The 16,877-nt window shown below is 32.8% G+C and overlaps 1 protein-coding gene across 1 annotated transcript; it reads left to right on the forward strand.

Annotated features, from left to right (window-relative positions):
- Positions 1–4,753: 4,753 nt before the first annotated feature.
- LOC131944962 (C-C chemokine receptor type 5-like) lies at positions 4,754–5,917 on the forward strand. Its single transcript, XM_059305884.1, has one exon. The coding sequence runs from the start codon at positions 4,754–4,756 to the stop codon at positions 5,915–5,917; it is 1,164 nt and encodes a 387-aa protein (XP_059161867.1).
- Positions 5,918–16,877: the final 10,960 nt, after the last annotated feature.

Below are 16,877 nucleotides of genomic sequence, written 5' to 3' on the forward strand. Positions count from 1 at the left end.
TCTAATTATGTCTGAAAATAATTTATATTTAATCCTTTAGCACTTACTTCCCTTTGATAACTTAGTAAAACACAATTACTTCCCTTTATAAAACATTGCATTAGTGGAAAAGAATTTACTTTTTATTACTTTGTTTTGGTGTTGGTAAAAAAATAATTACATAATTAGCGGGGATTGATCAAGTGCAAATGTTGTAGGTATTTTACGAATAAGCTTGGAGTATTATAATTGTTCATTTGGTTTGGTTTGGCACCTACGTTCGTTTAAGTGAGTGCAAAAGACTATGAATAAGTTAAGGTACTGTAGTCGATTATTAAGCTGAAACAGGCGATTCTGCCCCGGGCTAGACTGTGAGCACTTTGCGTTTATGTTTGCGTTAGTGTTTTCTTTGTGTTTAGGTTGGGTTTGCGTTAGTGGTTGCGTTTTGATTTGGTTCGTTTTTGTTCTTTCTTTTTTCGTTTTCGTTTGTGTTTTTTCTTTGGGTTTGTGTTTGTATTTGTGTTTGTGGTTGGTTTTGCGTTTGGATTTGGTTTGTTTTCGTTTGCTTTTTCGTTTGTGGTTGTGGTTGGGTTTGTTGTTAGGTTTTTGTTTTCGTTTGTATTTGTAATTGTGTTAGCGTTATGTTTGCGTTTAGTTGTTTTGGTTGGTTGTGGTTTGGGTGGGCAATGCCGGGTTTATGATGATTACTAAACACACAGGTAACGGTCTTTAACAGAGAGGTTTTTACAGAAGCCAGAGCAGGGCCTGGCCGGGACGGCTAGTAGTTTATATATCCCGATTGCACAGGAAGTGCCATCTTCCTTAGTGTTATATAAGAATTTTTTTTTTTCATATTTTTAAAGATATTTATTTTTATTGTTGTCTTGCGATAATTAAAATAGGACGTAATTTTATAGGAGATGTTACATACCTCTCAATAAATATATAAATTTTATTTGTAATGTAGATTATTTTATTGCCCAACCTAGTTAATAACTACCTTATCTCATCACATAATACTTCTTCCATTTCTTTTTTTTTTTTTGTAAAAAAAAATACACCTTCCATTAAATAAAATGTTATGTCGATATCTCGAACAATCTATTTGGAGAAATAAATGGATTGAAAACCTGTATTTAATGTGGAGGCGGATTAGCTGACTATTATAAAACCCCAACTTTTTGTTACGAAAAAAAAATCGAGCATTTAGAGAAAAGAACAACTCGCGTACATTTTTAGGTCTGTTAATATTTTATAGTCTTAATGCTTTAACTATATGTAATAAATTGGAAGAATGAGTGAATGTTGTTTTTACTTAGTAGCCTGTCCATTTCCATTCTACTTTCACGTATAAAGAGTATTGAGGAAGTATAGGCTTGAAAAGCTGGTTGCAAATGGTTCCGAATAGTTGTTGCGAGTAAACTTATTTTTCAACCAAAATCGAATACTTTATAACAATCTATAATATACTAGATAAACGGCCTGTTGAGGGAGAGATACAACGGGCGCTAGGTTGATAGTGTTGTCTCTTTTCTCTGAAACAAAACCAAAATCACCACCTTAACTTCAAATTGAACCGGAAATGAAAAATCACATTGAAAACGGATTTTTATCCGTAAATCGGCATTTTAATCGGATTTAAGCTTTAAGTTTCACTATTCTGTCACTCTTTCTGTCATTTAGGAACACTATAAAGAAAACGCAAGCAAAATAAAAAAGTTCACAATCAAACGGAAAACAAAAAGTGACGTCACATGAAAGATACAGGGAATATTCTAAAGCCTGAAAAGTGCACAATAAAATTATGCCATTGATTCTAGAGTAAACATAGAATTAAAAATCCATTACCCCAAAAAAATACTCAATAATAATGACGTCATCGATACTTAAAAGAGGTCTGCATACAGAGTTTCTTTCAGGCATCTCTTTTGGGTAGGCAGGCAGACCACCTCCCCCCCCCCCCCCACCGTAGAACATCTCGTTTAAGGGGACGGTAGACGTGTTTAGGGGTGGGGAGTCTCCGCCCCCAACACCCCTTCCCCAACCCGTAAAGTCGCCTGAAATAACTCTAAATGCGACTTTTGTCATGTTTGAGCTTAGGTGCAATGTTTAGGGATAAGCTTAAATCGGTGAAAATGCCGATTATGGATAAAAATAAGTTTTCAATGACATTTTTCGTTTTCGATTAAATTTGAAACTGAGGTGGTGACTTGGGTTTTGGTTTTGGTTTAGAGTAAAAGACAACACTATCAACCTAGAGCCCGTTGTATTTCTACCTCAACGGGCAATTTATCACGTAGAGAAATAATTACAAAAAGTCTTCCGGTTATATTAAGGCTCGAATTATTCAAACTAATAATTAGGCCTACTAGTAATATAATACTAATTTAGCAAACGCTTTTATTTATAACTTGGTTTGAGTCAGGGTGCAGTGGTTATAAGGGATGTTAAATATAATATATAATGTTTAATTCTATATAACAGTGCACTTGATCAATCCCCGCTAATTATGAAGTCATTTTTCCCCACCAAGAAAACAAGTTATAATAAACCGGGAGTGATCTCCCCTAAACTTTCTCGAATATTCTTATTTAACTCGGAATATAGACATGATTTTTGTTTACTTAAACTTAAAAAATTGAATAGAATCTCGTAGAAAAAAAATTGCGCACCAAGCGAACGCCAAAACAAAATGTGCATAATAGTGCGCAATATTATTAGTACTTTATAAATTTACATGCGTTTTTTGAGAATTCGGAAATAGCGTAAATTAGTACTTCGGTCAACGGAAATTACTCAAAATTTAATAAAAAGGTAGAGAATTAAATATTTTACTTACATGTGGAATGTCATTGATCTATCTGAAATAGTACTCAAGTTATAGGCTTTTGAAAAATTCAAAGTAGAAAAAGTACCACCACTTCCGGTTATTGGAAATCGCTCAAAAGTTGAACAGGATCTACGATTTTGATAAAATACTTATATATAAAATTTCATCAACCTAGCTGTAGCGGTACTCAAGTTATCGTGTTTACACACAGACAGACAGACACACACACAGATAGACACACAGACATACGGACAAGATTGCAAAATTATGTTTTTCCGTATCAGTGAGGTGTAAAACGTCGAGATTTGTAAAAATCTCGATTTTTTGTTTTTGCACGATTACAAGACTTTCTCTATACGTCGTATATACGAGAAATTAAAAATATATAATAATACTTTACTATTTAAATAACTATAAAAAGGGTGGATCTTTTCCTAAATATTAGTAAAGGTATCCAATAGATAATATATTGACCCTCGCTTTTCTTTATAGTTATTTAAATAGTAGAGAATTATAATATAATTATAGAAAATTATTTATTCTCTAACTTTTCACGAAGGTAAAGAATCGAAAACAATGTAATGTGACATAAAATGCTACTTAATTAGATAATTGATAAACTCTTTGAAAATTAATCAAGCTTTTACTAACTTTTATTTAATTTGCTTCTTCTGTCTGTCGGCAACCTGTTTGTCAATCTTTCATCATAGATCGAAACGCTACAGCGGAATTTCGAGCACTTCAAACTGACAAATTAGTTTCAAAGTTGGCACGTGGGTCAAGTCTTGAAAACAATGCACTCTGATAACAAACTTGAATTAATTGGAATCATAATTAACATTTTATGAATTAATCGAAATTTTCTGAAATAAGTAGGCAGCCTTATGCTACTTTTTCTGCACTACTATACTCAAGTTATTATGTTCGTTAGGTGCGCAATAGTTTTTAGTCATGCAACATCTTTTTATTAAAAAAATTTAAGTAGTCCTGTTGGAATAAAAAGCATAAAAACAATTTAATAACACTTGTTTATTAAATAATGCACTAAAATGGAGAGAATAAAAGATTTCAATTAATAGAATAATGAGCTACTATTTTAATGGTTAAATAACTGGCGGACGACAGACAAAGCACGACAGACAGAGAGACATGAAGCGAGTTAAATAAAGCTTGTACAAAAAAACCTCTGGTATATTGACATTTTGTTTCTATGTCGTTCAAGCTGGATGAAAATAGCTTTAACGTTCACCGATTCGTGCCTTGCTTGTACTTTGTTTCTAATGCTGTCACAAATGGATTTTTATCCCCTTGATAATTCGTCTCCCCGCTATAAAAAAAGATGAATCGTATTAAATTTCTATTTAAAACTCGAATAATCATTAATAAAATAACATATTATTTTTTTCTATTTTATGAATCAGTTTTCTGTAATTTAAAATTCGCGTTTAAAAAAAATGTAAATAAAATATAAAACAACTTTTTTGGTAATATAACCTCTTAGGGGAAGGAGAAAAATATTGATATTGAAGATAGAATTTACACAAATATGATATCTGCAGGGTTTCTTACACTTTGAATTTTGATCTTAAGTGAAAAGTGTCATGTCTGGTAAAGCGATCAGAGTAAATGTCTTGAAATATTGGACACCTGGGAACTTTTTTATTTCCTTCTTCTTCTTGCCTTCATCTTTTTTTTTCAAATACACGAAGTGTGCATGGCTAAATAATACGCATAAATACACGTTTAGAAAATGATTGAAAGGTAGAGTTTATGGCTGTTATCCAGAAGGTCTCGATATCGCATTCTGTTTATGGTTTGTGAGTGTTAGAGTCCCTCAAATGCACTGAATTCTGATGAGTACCGGATTTTCTTTCGGGAAAATAAGGGAAATTAAATACCAATACAGTGTAAATTTGATATGAGGAATTTTATCTAGTTCCAGAAATGACAGCTAATGAATCAGAAGAGCTCTTCCCTCTGCCGTTTACCTCAGCTGAAGCTTTCGCCCTGTACGTCCAAGTTCGTGATGGCCAGACTACTGCCGTCCCGTACATCTGTGGAATCGGATTCGTGACAAACCTGGTATCGTTGATTGTATTCGTACAACCTAACCTCAGACGATCCTCTTGTGGCGTCTACCTGGCGTCTAAATCCGTGTCTGACCTAGTTTTTCTGCTGACTGTGTTGATCGTCTGGTTGACCCGAGTGGACATCAAGATATTTTTCACTTCCGGTGTGTGTCAGACCGTCATCTTCTGCTCCTACTTATCATCCTTCGTGTCTATCTGGCTGGCTGTCGTGCTGACTGTTGAAAACCTGCTCTGTGTCGTCAAACCCTGGTTCGTCAAAAGATCATGTAACGCCATTTCCGCTTTGGTCCTCACAGCATCCATACTTATATTTGGAATCGGGATTTACCAATTTTCTATATGGAACAACGGAATAGGGAACTTTTACGAAAACCCAGAAGTCCCAACTGAAAAAGTAGATACTATTTCAGTATTCCCTAATCTAGATCAGCCGCCGTCTCAAGATAGTACGAAACCAATCAACCTAACATTTGTAGTAGAGACTAAGAATGTTTTATCAACATCTGACAACACGACAAACGTTACTGAGCCACTATATGAAGCAGTATGCACTCACTTCGAGATTTATGCTGATTATATAAAAACTATGACTTACATTGATACAGTCATTACCATTATCATCCCAATTGTAATTCTTGCTGTAACTAACGCCGCCATCGCCATCATCGCCTGCCGCACCTCTAGAAGAACGAGAGCACGCACCAGAGCGTCCACTGGTACCCAGGGATCAACTGGTGCTCCATTGGTCAAGTCTCGTTCATCGGCTGCAGCCATGGAAACTAAAGCTTGTAAATTTTTGTTTATGGTTTCCATGACGATCCTCATTTTCCACACCCCAAGTCACGTGATACGATTGATGACGCTCTTCTCCTTTGGATGGCTGGAGGTCGTCCTTCAGAGACTCTTCGAGACTTTGCTCTACCTTCATTACGTCATTAACTTTTTTGTTTACATTATCTTTGGTGATAACTTCAGACTGGTGTTTCTTTCGCTTTTAAGGGGAAAAATATGTAATTAATTCAGAAATTATATATATATATATATATATATATATATATATATATATATATATATATGTATATATATATATATATATATATATATATATATATATATATATATATATATATATATATATATACATTTATTGTAGACTTTTCATCATGACGCACAATTATTTAATATTAATACATAATTTTCGCAATAAATATTGTTTAGTTGATATTTTGCAAAATTCAAAAATCATATTTTTAGATCGTTAAAATATATGTAAAGAGATTGTTCATTAATGTGTAAGTAAACAATACAAACTCACTAATTGTACCGGTAAAATAATTTGTTTCATCCATCTAGCTTGATTAAGTGTAGCGGTACTGATTTTCAGTGATATTTATATTGACATTGTTTGATTCATTTACACCAGTATTATTACACCATGTTTTTTTTATTGAGTAGATTGATTTCTTGTATGCAGTAGAGTCGATATGTATTTAGGTATACATAGGCTTATATAGTTGGAATTGGTATTCCTCCCCCCCCCTTCCCAATTTCGACAAATGGCATCAATTTGTACGCATATTATATTTTAATTTACCTTTTAATTTATATGGAAAATAAATCATTTCAGCGTAAATGATTGGATTTTGGTGTTTCTCCTTTCCCTGTCTTTGATCGACTTATCAGTTTTGTCAAGTAATTATGAAAAACTTTTTCTTATGTAAAATTTTGCAGTTGGTGCTACCCCTTCTCCGGGCGATAGTTTTAAAGTGCGCACAGTTAGTTTATTGTAAATATGTGTATCTATAGTCAGCTATTAATACAGGGGGATTAACTCTAATTAAAAATTAATTGAACTGACAAAAATCATATGCGCGTGCATGAATGAGTTAATGTTTTATTAAGTGCATATTCTTATATTATGTAGAAATACAAACATATTTTTTTTTTAATTCTAGTGCTACTTGTATAGTTGATGTGCCAGTTAAACGAAAAATTGAATTACAGCAATGGGCCTATATTATGACATCCCATAATACATTACATCCCCCATGAGTTGCCACAATAGAAAGCCTTTAATACATACCTATGTCAACATGTGGTATTGATATAACACTGTCTGCCTATAATCCTTATACTTTCACACGGGCTTAAAATATGTTTTAAACCTTCAGAGTGTTATTCTTAACATGGAATGAAGCCTAAAAATATGTTACAACTGCTTTTATTTATTAAACTTTAATTCTTGAAATGTCAGCTATATTATGTACAATCTAATGTTTCTGGAAAAATATTTAGCTAAATATTATTAATTGACGCTTAAATAAAAGTTCAAAATGTATATTTTCCAAATTATTTCGTAATGCAAACTTTTGATTTTTTTTAATATAAAGAACTAATTGCAACAGAGAGAAATTACTGTTTGGTTTTAAAGATTTGTTATTATATTTACATTTGTGTTTCGTAATAGTTTCGCTTGTTTTCGAAAAAATATATTTTGCGTGCATGTAACACATGTCTCAATTTCTCAGATGTACAGCTGCGTGGGGGTGGATGTTTGTAACAAACCTACTGCACTGGCCTCCGTGAAAAACCTATCAGTAAAGGACCATAGCTTGTGTGTTTATTAAGTAGCAAATTTAATTCTTAAGAGAAAATCTAATCTTCTTAGAAAATGTACACACAATACGTCGTGTTGTATCAATTTCTTTCCATAATAATTGATTTACAAAAAAAACAAAAAAAAAAAAAACAAAAAAAACAGAAAAAATATTTTTTCTTGTTTGTTTTGAATTAGAAAAAAAAACAATTATCTAATTAGCATGTCTGGTTTGATAAAATACAGTGTTGTAGGTAAAACATAGGTATTTTAAATGATTTCTTTAATTTGTTTTATACTCTGAATGTACTGTTTATAAATTATATTTTCGATCAATAACAGTTTAGAAGCTGCTCCTAAATATCATCCATGTTTACGTTGATTGTTTCCATTTGCGTTATTGTTTGCTTTTACTTTTGCGTTTCTGTTTGTGTTTGCATTTGTGTTTGTCTTTTTTTGCGTAAATGTAATGGTTTGTGTTAGCGTCTGTTTTATTTTTTTCTTAGCGTTTGTGTTTTAATATGCGTTTGTGTTTGCGTTTGTGTTTGTGTTTACGTTTGTGTTTGCCTTTATATTTGCCTTTTTATTTGGTTAGTGTTAGTTTTATGGTTATGTTCTCAAACGTCCATTTTTGCATATAGATATTTAATATAAAAGTAATATATTTCTCAACCCGGGAAATGCCGGGTATATACTGTTTAATAAAAACAAACGCCACGGTCCTTTACAGACAAGCTTTTCACAGAGGCCAGTGCAGGGCAGACAGAGGGAAATATTTAATTAAATAGCAATTGTAAATGGCATTAAAAAGTGTATGTTGGGGTTGAAGAGGGGACGGAAGCGGGCTTATAAACCCTTATAACAACCCCCCCCCCCCGCCTACACAATTGTCTATACAAAACGGGCGATGACATTTGTTAAAATAAAGGTTTAAGCTATCTAATTTAATCTCAAATATGATACAAACCAATTTAATTTCGGAAAATAGTAGTCGGGAGTAATCATGTGATCATATTTTCCATTTATATATTGTAAAGTGTGCTCTTTGAATCCTGCCGACGTAAACATGTAAGAAATGTGAATACAAAAATTAGAGAAAGAAATCCATTATATATCCCACCGAATCCGTCCAGAGTACTGTTACCCTGTTGAAAACAGTTTCGTCCTCCTTCGAATGGCCTACGGATAAATGAGCCGTCATCTTTGTATTGAGTTTCAAATTAATCAGAAAATACATTTTTTTGTTTTTTCCTTTATAAGGTCTATTTAAAACGCACATTCGCCTTGTTTACTGTGTGTGGGGAAATTCCGCATTTATCTCTAAAGATTGTTAAAAGAGAAAAAACATTGGAGTAAAGTAATGTATGCTAAAGGCAAAAAGATACCTGTTGAGCTTAGATTTTTTGTTGTGAGAAAATAATCAGCCACACAATATAATTTTATTAGGTTTAGATGGACTGAGAACCCCAAACCAGTTCGTCAATAGCCTGCAATTGTGTATTCATACCAGGCTTTTTAAAATTTCTTTATTATTATCAACTGTTTTTTAGTTTACCGAATGAAACTAAAAGAGTATACATTTAATTAATTCCTCTTTTTTGACGAACATGTGCAATGTTATTGGGCAAGTAGTAGTAACAGTAATGTCTTGGATATTGAAGTCGAATGTGGGAGAACCCACGTGACATCTTCCTTAGACAAACGTCTCTAGACCGACAGAACAAAAATATTGTTTAATTATTTTTTTACACCGATGTAGCCAGTATTTCTATGGACATTAATTATTTCCTGGGATTCCAAACATCAAACGCAGGAAATACCAGACAAAGAAATTCCTTTGGGAAATATTTTTTTACAAAGTCATTGAAGGTTTCAGAATTTTAATTCCTGTATAAATAGTGTGTGTTTCATTTAGCTGAGTATAAATTTCAATGCTGCATTGTAATGGAAACAATATTTAAATATTTAACAACCACTACTTAACCGATACATGTATGTTTCGTATTGTGTTAATTTTTTCCAGAATTATATGCATGTTTCAACAAATGTAGTTATAAATGTCAAATTTTCATTACGATTTCCAATAACCGGAAGTGGAACTTTTTCTACTTTCAATTTTTTAAAAGCCTATAACTTGAGTACTATTTCAGATAGATAAATGAAGTTTAACATGAAAGTAAAAGATCTAATTCTTTGCATTCTTTCAAATTTTGTCCAGAAGAAGTAATTTTCACTATTTCCGATTTCTCAAAAAAAAACGCATGTAAATTTATAAAGTACTAATAATATTCCGCAATATTATACACATTTTGTTTTGCGTTCACTTGGTGTGCAATTCTTGTTTCTACGAGATTCTATTCTATTTTAAAAAGTTTAAATAATTAAAAATGGATTAAAAATCATGTCTATATCCCGAGTTGCCATCCCTTTTGTTTTATATAAGAATATTCGAGAACGTTTAGGGGAGATCACTCGCTGTTTATATTTTTAATTGGAAAACGAAAAAAAAAATTAATGGCTGTTTATTTCAATCATAAATTTAACATTATAACTAAAATTAAACTTGCATTGTCGTTAGGTTGGAGTTGAGGCGAGAGACGAGGTGGTGTAGAAGAGTAAACAGCTGTCGCAGTAAAGGATAATTAGTGTTGGAGTATTGGGGTGTTGGGGTGTTGGAGGTGTTGGAGTGTTGGGGTGTTGGGGGTGTTGGAGGTGTTGGGGTATTGGGGTGTTGGAGGTGACCGTGTCTGGAGAAGATTTTAGCAAACGAAACTTTGTCGCCATTACAATTATAAATGCCTCATCGAATGCAAATGTCAAGTTTTAATTAAATGTATTATACACTATACAAAATCACACACGTTCACGAATTTTTCCCGTACCAAATGAGCAGTCAGTTCAGTAAGCTGTTGGTAGTCTATATTATAATTTAAATTAAGCTAATTTGTCGACTGGAATTTACTAAGATGTTAAAAAAATTGTGTCTAATGTTTTTAGTGAATTAAACTAGATCTAACTAGAAAACTTAGCATGATATATTTTCTTTAGTCTGGAAGGTAAAATCCCATTAAAAAGGAAACACTTGACACGTTCAGAAACACTGTACTCAAAACGTAGGAGTGGGTTGAGAAGAATGGAATGTTACGTCGTTTGATGAAGATTGTGTGAATCAGACTAATTAATTAGGGTTGGTAAAAATAGAAATCTGTAAAAGAAGAAACCTTGACGTCATGAGGACGTCTTACGTTTTAGCCAACTGATAGAAAACGTATAGAAGCATGAACGATTCGTCTAAATCAGAATCCTTGTCCCTACATTTCAATGACTTAAACAGCCCCCCTCCCCCCTCTGTAAATAGATTATAGCGTTAGTTTGAAGGCTGAACAAAGAAAATCTAGTTTGATCAAGTTTATCTCCTCTAGGTTTTAAAATTACCACAAAGTGGCGTTACTTTATTTCCTTGTACGAATTGACTTCCTGTCCGTCTTTGTCAACTGTCTTAGGCCTACTGGTCTACGACGCTCAAGCTCCAGGCCCGGAGTTATCCTCGTCTGTGATTGTCACGTGACCTAAATCACGGGGGAGTTGTTATGAAATATCCTTTGTTTTTTATAATCTTTTTTTGTATATGTCAATAGTCCAGCAAGATATTAGAGGTTCACAAAGAAAACAGCCTGTTTTCCTTATTTAACACACAATAGAAAAGTAAGTTATTGTAGAATTCCGACTTGAAACAGCTAAAAAATATAAGATAAACATACCTACAATTGCATTAGTATTTTGATTTCCAAATGTAATAATGGGGAGTGATCTCCCCAAAACGTTTAAGTATACTCTTACATAACAGTAAGGAGGATGCATTCCCAGTGCAATCGTGTAATAGAAATGTGTTGTTTTTTGCTTTTATTTATTTTATTTTTTATTTTGCTTTTACTTCCTCGTATACCAAGTATCTTAGAAATCGAAAATAGCGTAAAATACTACTTCCAGTCTTGGGAAATCACTCAACCACTAAGAAAAAAACAGCGAATATGACCTATGTATGAAGTGTAGTCAATCTAAACAAAACAGCACTCAAATTATGTGATTTTTTAAATACTTTTGAAAACAGAAATAGAATAAAAAACCATTTCCACTCAAAGATTAAACATGATTCAAGTATAAAATATTTTTCTTAAATATATAATATTTTATCTTAAAGTTTTCAAGTTGTTGCCACGGAAATAGAATACATAAAACAGAAATACGCACACAATTAAGATTTAAAACGGTGTACACTATAAAAATTACATTTAATTTTCGTTCACAGCTACAATACTTTCTTTATACTTTGTATACGAGAAAGTAGAAACTGTCGGATTTTGTCTTAAAATCTCTACATACGAGATTTTTAAATGAGTGCCAGCAAATAAGAGTGACAGTGATGTTGGTTGGTAGAATTCTTTTACCAGGCCAAAACAAAGAGCTCTTGTATAAAACTGAAAGCTAAAATCAATACGTGGGGAAGCTGGATGCAGAAACTAAAGCCCGGCACTCAAAAGTAGGATAATCGTATGCCATTACTATTTTTTTTTAGACTTCTTTGTTTGAGGTCTTAGTTTCCGTTGAGATTTATACGTTTGTTATCAAATGTTTAAAACACTTTTTACTGTGATGATCGTAGTTATGTTGTATACCTTTATCTATTAGCTCATAACAATTAGCAACGTTAAGTTGTTGAATATTCTAAACTCATACAAATAATTCAATTAGGTTTCATAAATTTGGAGAAGTCTTCCATGATGGTCATAATCTTCTGCAACTGACAGATATTTTTACATGCTTTTATTTAACTCGCTTCCTCTGTCGGTCACAGATAAAAACTGCCGAGCGAAATTCCGAGCACTTCTAACTTACAGTTCGTTTCAAACTTGGCACATGGATCAACATATAAGAGGAACTACCACAAACGGGTTACAAAATAAGACTAAATGAAACAAAGGTTCGTTAACAAAAAAAAAAGAACTTAATACTACATACAGAAACGCAGGCTATTCTAAATTTCAACATAAGCTGGTACACAGTAAAGATATAAAAAGTGGTATTAATCTATAACAACAGACTGGCAATAAACTTTTAATCCCAGTTGGTTTACGCTATATGCTAAATCTATGAATGAAAAATATTTTAGCATGTACAAATAAAACAATGTTAATTCATGTCAAAGGAAATATATTGAAATCGTGACTCTACAACATGTATTCCAAGGAAAAACTCGCGGGATGGAATAATTGCAACTTAAGATTGATGAACTGGAATCTAGACGCTATTTTATTTTTACAAGTTTTGATCTCAAAATGGCCAGGGCGAAGTCTGCCGCTTAAATAAATAAAAAAATATTATTATTATCTTCCCAATCTACCAAATTCGTGTCGAAGAAAAATCAAGCATTGCGACACTAGTAGCCAAACCAAATAAAGAGGTTGAAAAGGAAACAAGTCGTAGGTTGTTTCCTATATCTGAGTAATTCATCTGAATATTTGGGTTGTGCCAAAGAGTCGAATCTGTCTAGGATTTATTTACGTAGCTTAGATGTCTTCCCCTTTAACGGAAAGATTCCGTTTCCGATTCTTCTATTAATAGATCTAATAAATAAAGCTGTCACGGTGCTTGGGGAAGACATTTCTGTATCAACAATTCACATAATCAACATCTGTCACACGGTTATTATTAATTATTTAATGACGCAAAACCCATATGCGGGCTTTGACCATATGGGGATTGACAGCAAGGCTGTATATTGTCCTCTATGAACCATTCTACAGCACATAATACTTGGATGTGAACTAAGCATTTTTGCCAGGCGATTCCAATCCAGTAACTCTTTTATCTTCTTATACCTAAGCACATATTGAAACATTAAATACTTTAATATTTTGACCGCAATGACCCCTCGCATTTTAGCCCGAATCCTTGACCTTCAGACGTCAATAAACGAAAATGACCCTGCTTATTCTGCTAATAGACGCACGACGTAAACCTTTGATCACCAACATTACCATTAACCTGACAAGTCCATTACAGAGCAACCCGCGTACACCCACGATAAAAAACATTTTTTTGTCCTACATCTGAGTTATTTTTTTTGCTAGCTTTCAACATCAGTTCAGCGATTTCCCGCAAATTTTGGACTAATATTTCTTGGTAAAATCCATTTCAGAAGAGAAAAAAAGAAACTAAGGAAAAATATGTGGTGTAATTATATGAAATAGCGAAGAAAAAAAAACTAAGCATCACTAATGATGACAATTTCTTTTGTAAAATTTAATTACGCTAAGAGGATTGATTACTAGTACAATAACGCCCTTACAGACACGATGGAACTTAAGCTTGGCTAACAGTGTTGTGATTGCTCAAAAATGACAGACTCTCGACACTAATGTTTCCTTAAATATTTTATTTGCTTTAGGAACACGACACTTTAACAAGACACATTTGACACGACACACCATGACACGTTGATATGACATATTGACACAACGAACTAGTATCTACATGTACCAGCTCGTGTTAGTTTTGTAAGTACCTAGTTAAATGATACAAATGATTACCACACCACTGCCAATTAACTTGGCTGGTTGTGCCAGCCAGTTTGTCTGACAACTTACTTAACAACAGATTTTAGTATCGGTGTCTCTCATCATCAGCCAATATGTCTAATTAGACAAGATATTTGATTGGTGTAGATTAGTGCGCACAAGTCGCTTCTATACTGCTGTACCACAGATAAAAAAAACCCTTGTTAACAAGTTTATATTTGTGTATACAACTCGCCTTTCTACTGCTGAACGACGGATAAAGAAACCCCTTGTTAACGAAGAAAAGATTTGTGTAGACAAGTCGCCTTTATACTGATGTACGAAGGATAAAGAACCCTCACCTTTAACGCAAGAGTAATAATACGAAGTTTAGAATCACCAGATTTAGTAAAGCTATAAAAACACTTTGAGAGTAGTTTTTAGTTTGAGTTGAACCTTGACTGTTATGTTAACAGTGATCGTGTTTTAAAATTAAAAAAAAAAATTATTTTGTTTTTAAGGTATTTTTTAAATCCATCTTAAATTACACTGTTTATTTTGTTCTGCAACAATTTTACTAAAATTGACATTTTGTAATTCTAAAAGCTATTATTAGCCTCTACACGTGATATTTGATCACAGCTGAGCCATACCATGACATTGTCACATTTTGCAACATTATGCAGGGGAGATAAATGTGATTTCAAGGTGTTCGCGTGATTTCTCTTACTTAGTTCAGTGACAAAAATAGATATAATCCGAATCTCACTTAAAGCTTGAGAAAAAATTCTTGATCCATTGAAGTATTATTCCTTTATTATTATTATAGCTTGTATTATGTGTTGAGTGCGTATAGTGATTGTGATTCTGCAGTCAGCCAAAACGATATTTGCTTGTCTGATCAATACAAATTGCTTTTTACAATGTTTACCTAAACCACCTGTTCATAATTTGACACATTTCAAATTAGGTTTAAAACATTGCATATAAAACCTTTTAATAACAAACTTTTATGTAATATGCACTTAAAAGGATACAATTAATGATTTTTTAAAAAATATATAAACATATACTGCTGTTTAAATAACTGTAAAGAAAAGTTTTTTTTATTTTAATAGTATATTATTACATACTAGATAACTGACCCGTTGAGGGAGATAAACAACGGGAGATTGATTAATCGTGTTTTTTTCTCTTTAAACCAAAATCAAAATCACAACCTCAACTTCAAACTTAGCAGGAAACGAAAAATGTAATTGAAAACAGATTTTTATCCAGAATCAACATTTTAACCGGATCAGGAAATTTAACCTGAAATAAAACACCTAATAACCCTAACCTTAATCCTGATACTAATGCTAACTACAGATATTTCCCCCCTCCACCCCCCCCCCCCACCCCCCGAAGAAAAATAAATTGGCCTACTTTTACAAGTGTCTGCTCTCATCCCCCGGAAATGTTAATGCACCCCCCCCCTCTACAACTAAAATTTCAAGCGCCACCTTCCTCCGGGGGAAAAAAAATCTGAAACAAACATTGGTCGCATTTGTAGATTATACAGACTAAAGGTAGACCCCCATATCTAAAGACCCGTTTCCTACCTCAATCATTCAGATGGTGTTTCTTTCAGACATGTAGACCACTTTTAAGATTAGATAACTAAATTAGGCGGTAATATTAGTGTCTTTATTATCGAGTATCTATTACGTCATTATTTTTGTGGCATTAGATTTATATACTCTAGAATCAATAATGTCATTCCTTTTCGTGTAGTTTTGAAAGAAACACTGTTCGCACGTGTAGATCATCTATATATCTATTTTTTAAATTTTTTTTTTGTACGTCTGTTTGGTTACAGGAGAGAATCTGCACTATGTGTACAGCTGCGCAATACGTAATTAGGTAGAGAACAATTGTCTTTGTTAACCAAACTATTAATCACAAATTTATTTAACCCTTTATCTACTGACGGTACTTATAAGTGCTTTAATTAAGCGCCTGTATTATTTTTAATTTAAGAAGAATTTAAAAAATTATTGATGTAGTTGATAGTATCATCTCCTTTGAGTCACTGGTAGGTGGAGGGATCGATGTTTTTTGAATTTTTTTTCAATCTCTACCTGTATCGGTAGTTCAAAATCGTTCTGTACATATCTCACATGTGTTCCTAATTTCCCTTTGTTTTACCTTATTCTTCAAGTTTTCAACACCGAAAATTTTTTATTGGCATCTTTAATTGTCAGGTAAATCTGTTTGACTTCTAGTTATACAAATTTAATCAAATTCTCTTTGTATTAGATCGATGTTTACAAGTGGACTTGTAAGTATCGTCAGGGCACACGGTCATTTTTTTTTTAGGATTTCTTGGAAATGGCAGATTTTCGATGTGGATTGACATAAATATTATTTTTAATAATTAATTATCGAAACATACTTAAAAAATTATTTATATACATTTATAAGAAGGTTAGCATCAGAAATATTGTAATTAATTGCAGATTTCTAGTAGTAAAAGAAAAACAAGAATAGAGGTGGCAGTTGCAGGCTCGTTTACTGGGTTTAGTATACGTTATTTGTATACCAAAGTCTAGTTCTATAAGTAAGATTTGTTAGTTATATCTATTGCAAAATACTATCTTGTCTACAATAGCGAGACTAGTAATAGTCCATACATCTGCATGTAATATAGATCGTTTTGTAAATTTTAATCAGTAAACACAAAACAGTAGGCCACTACGGCTATTCTAAACACATTGAGCTCATTTCTAATTATGAACTTTACACTGTAGTGTAGACTTTTCATAACATTCTAGTAGGATACAATT

The sequence above is a fragment of the Physella acuta genome, unplaced genomic scaffold (assembly GCF_028476545.2).
Source record: "Physella acuta isolate Inbredline_101_S28 unplaced genomic scaffold, ASM2847654v3 ptg000516l, whole genome shotgun sequence".
Lineage (NCBI taxonomy): Eukaryota > Metazoa > Mollusca > Gastropoda > Physidae > Physella > Physella acuta.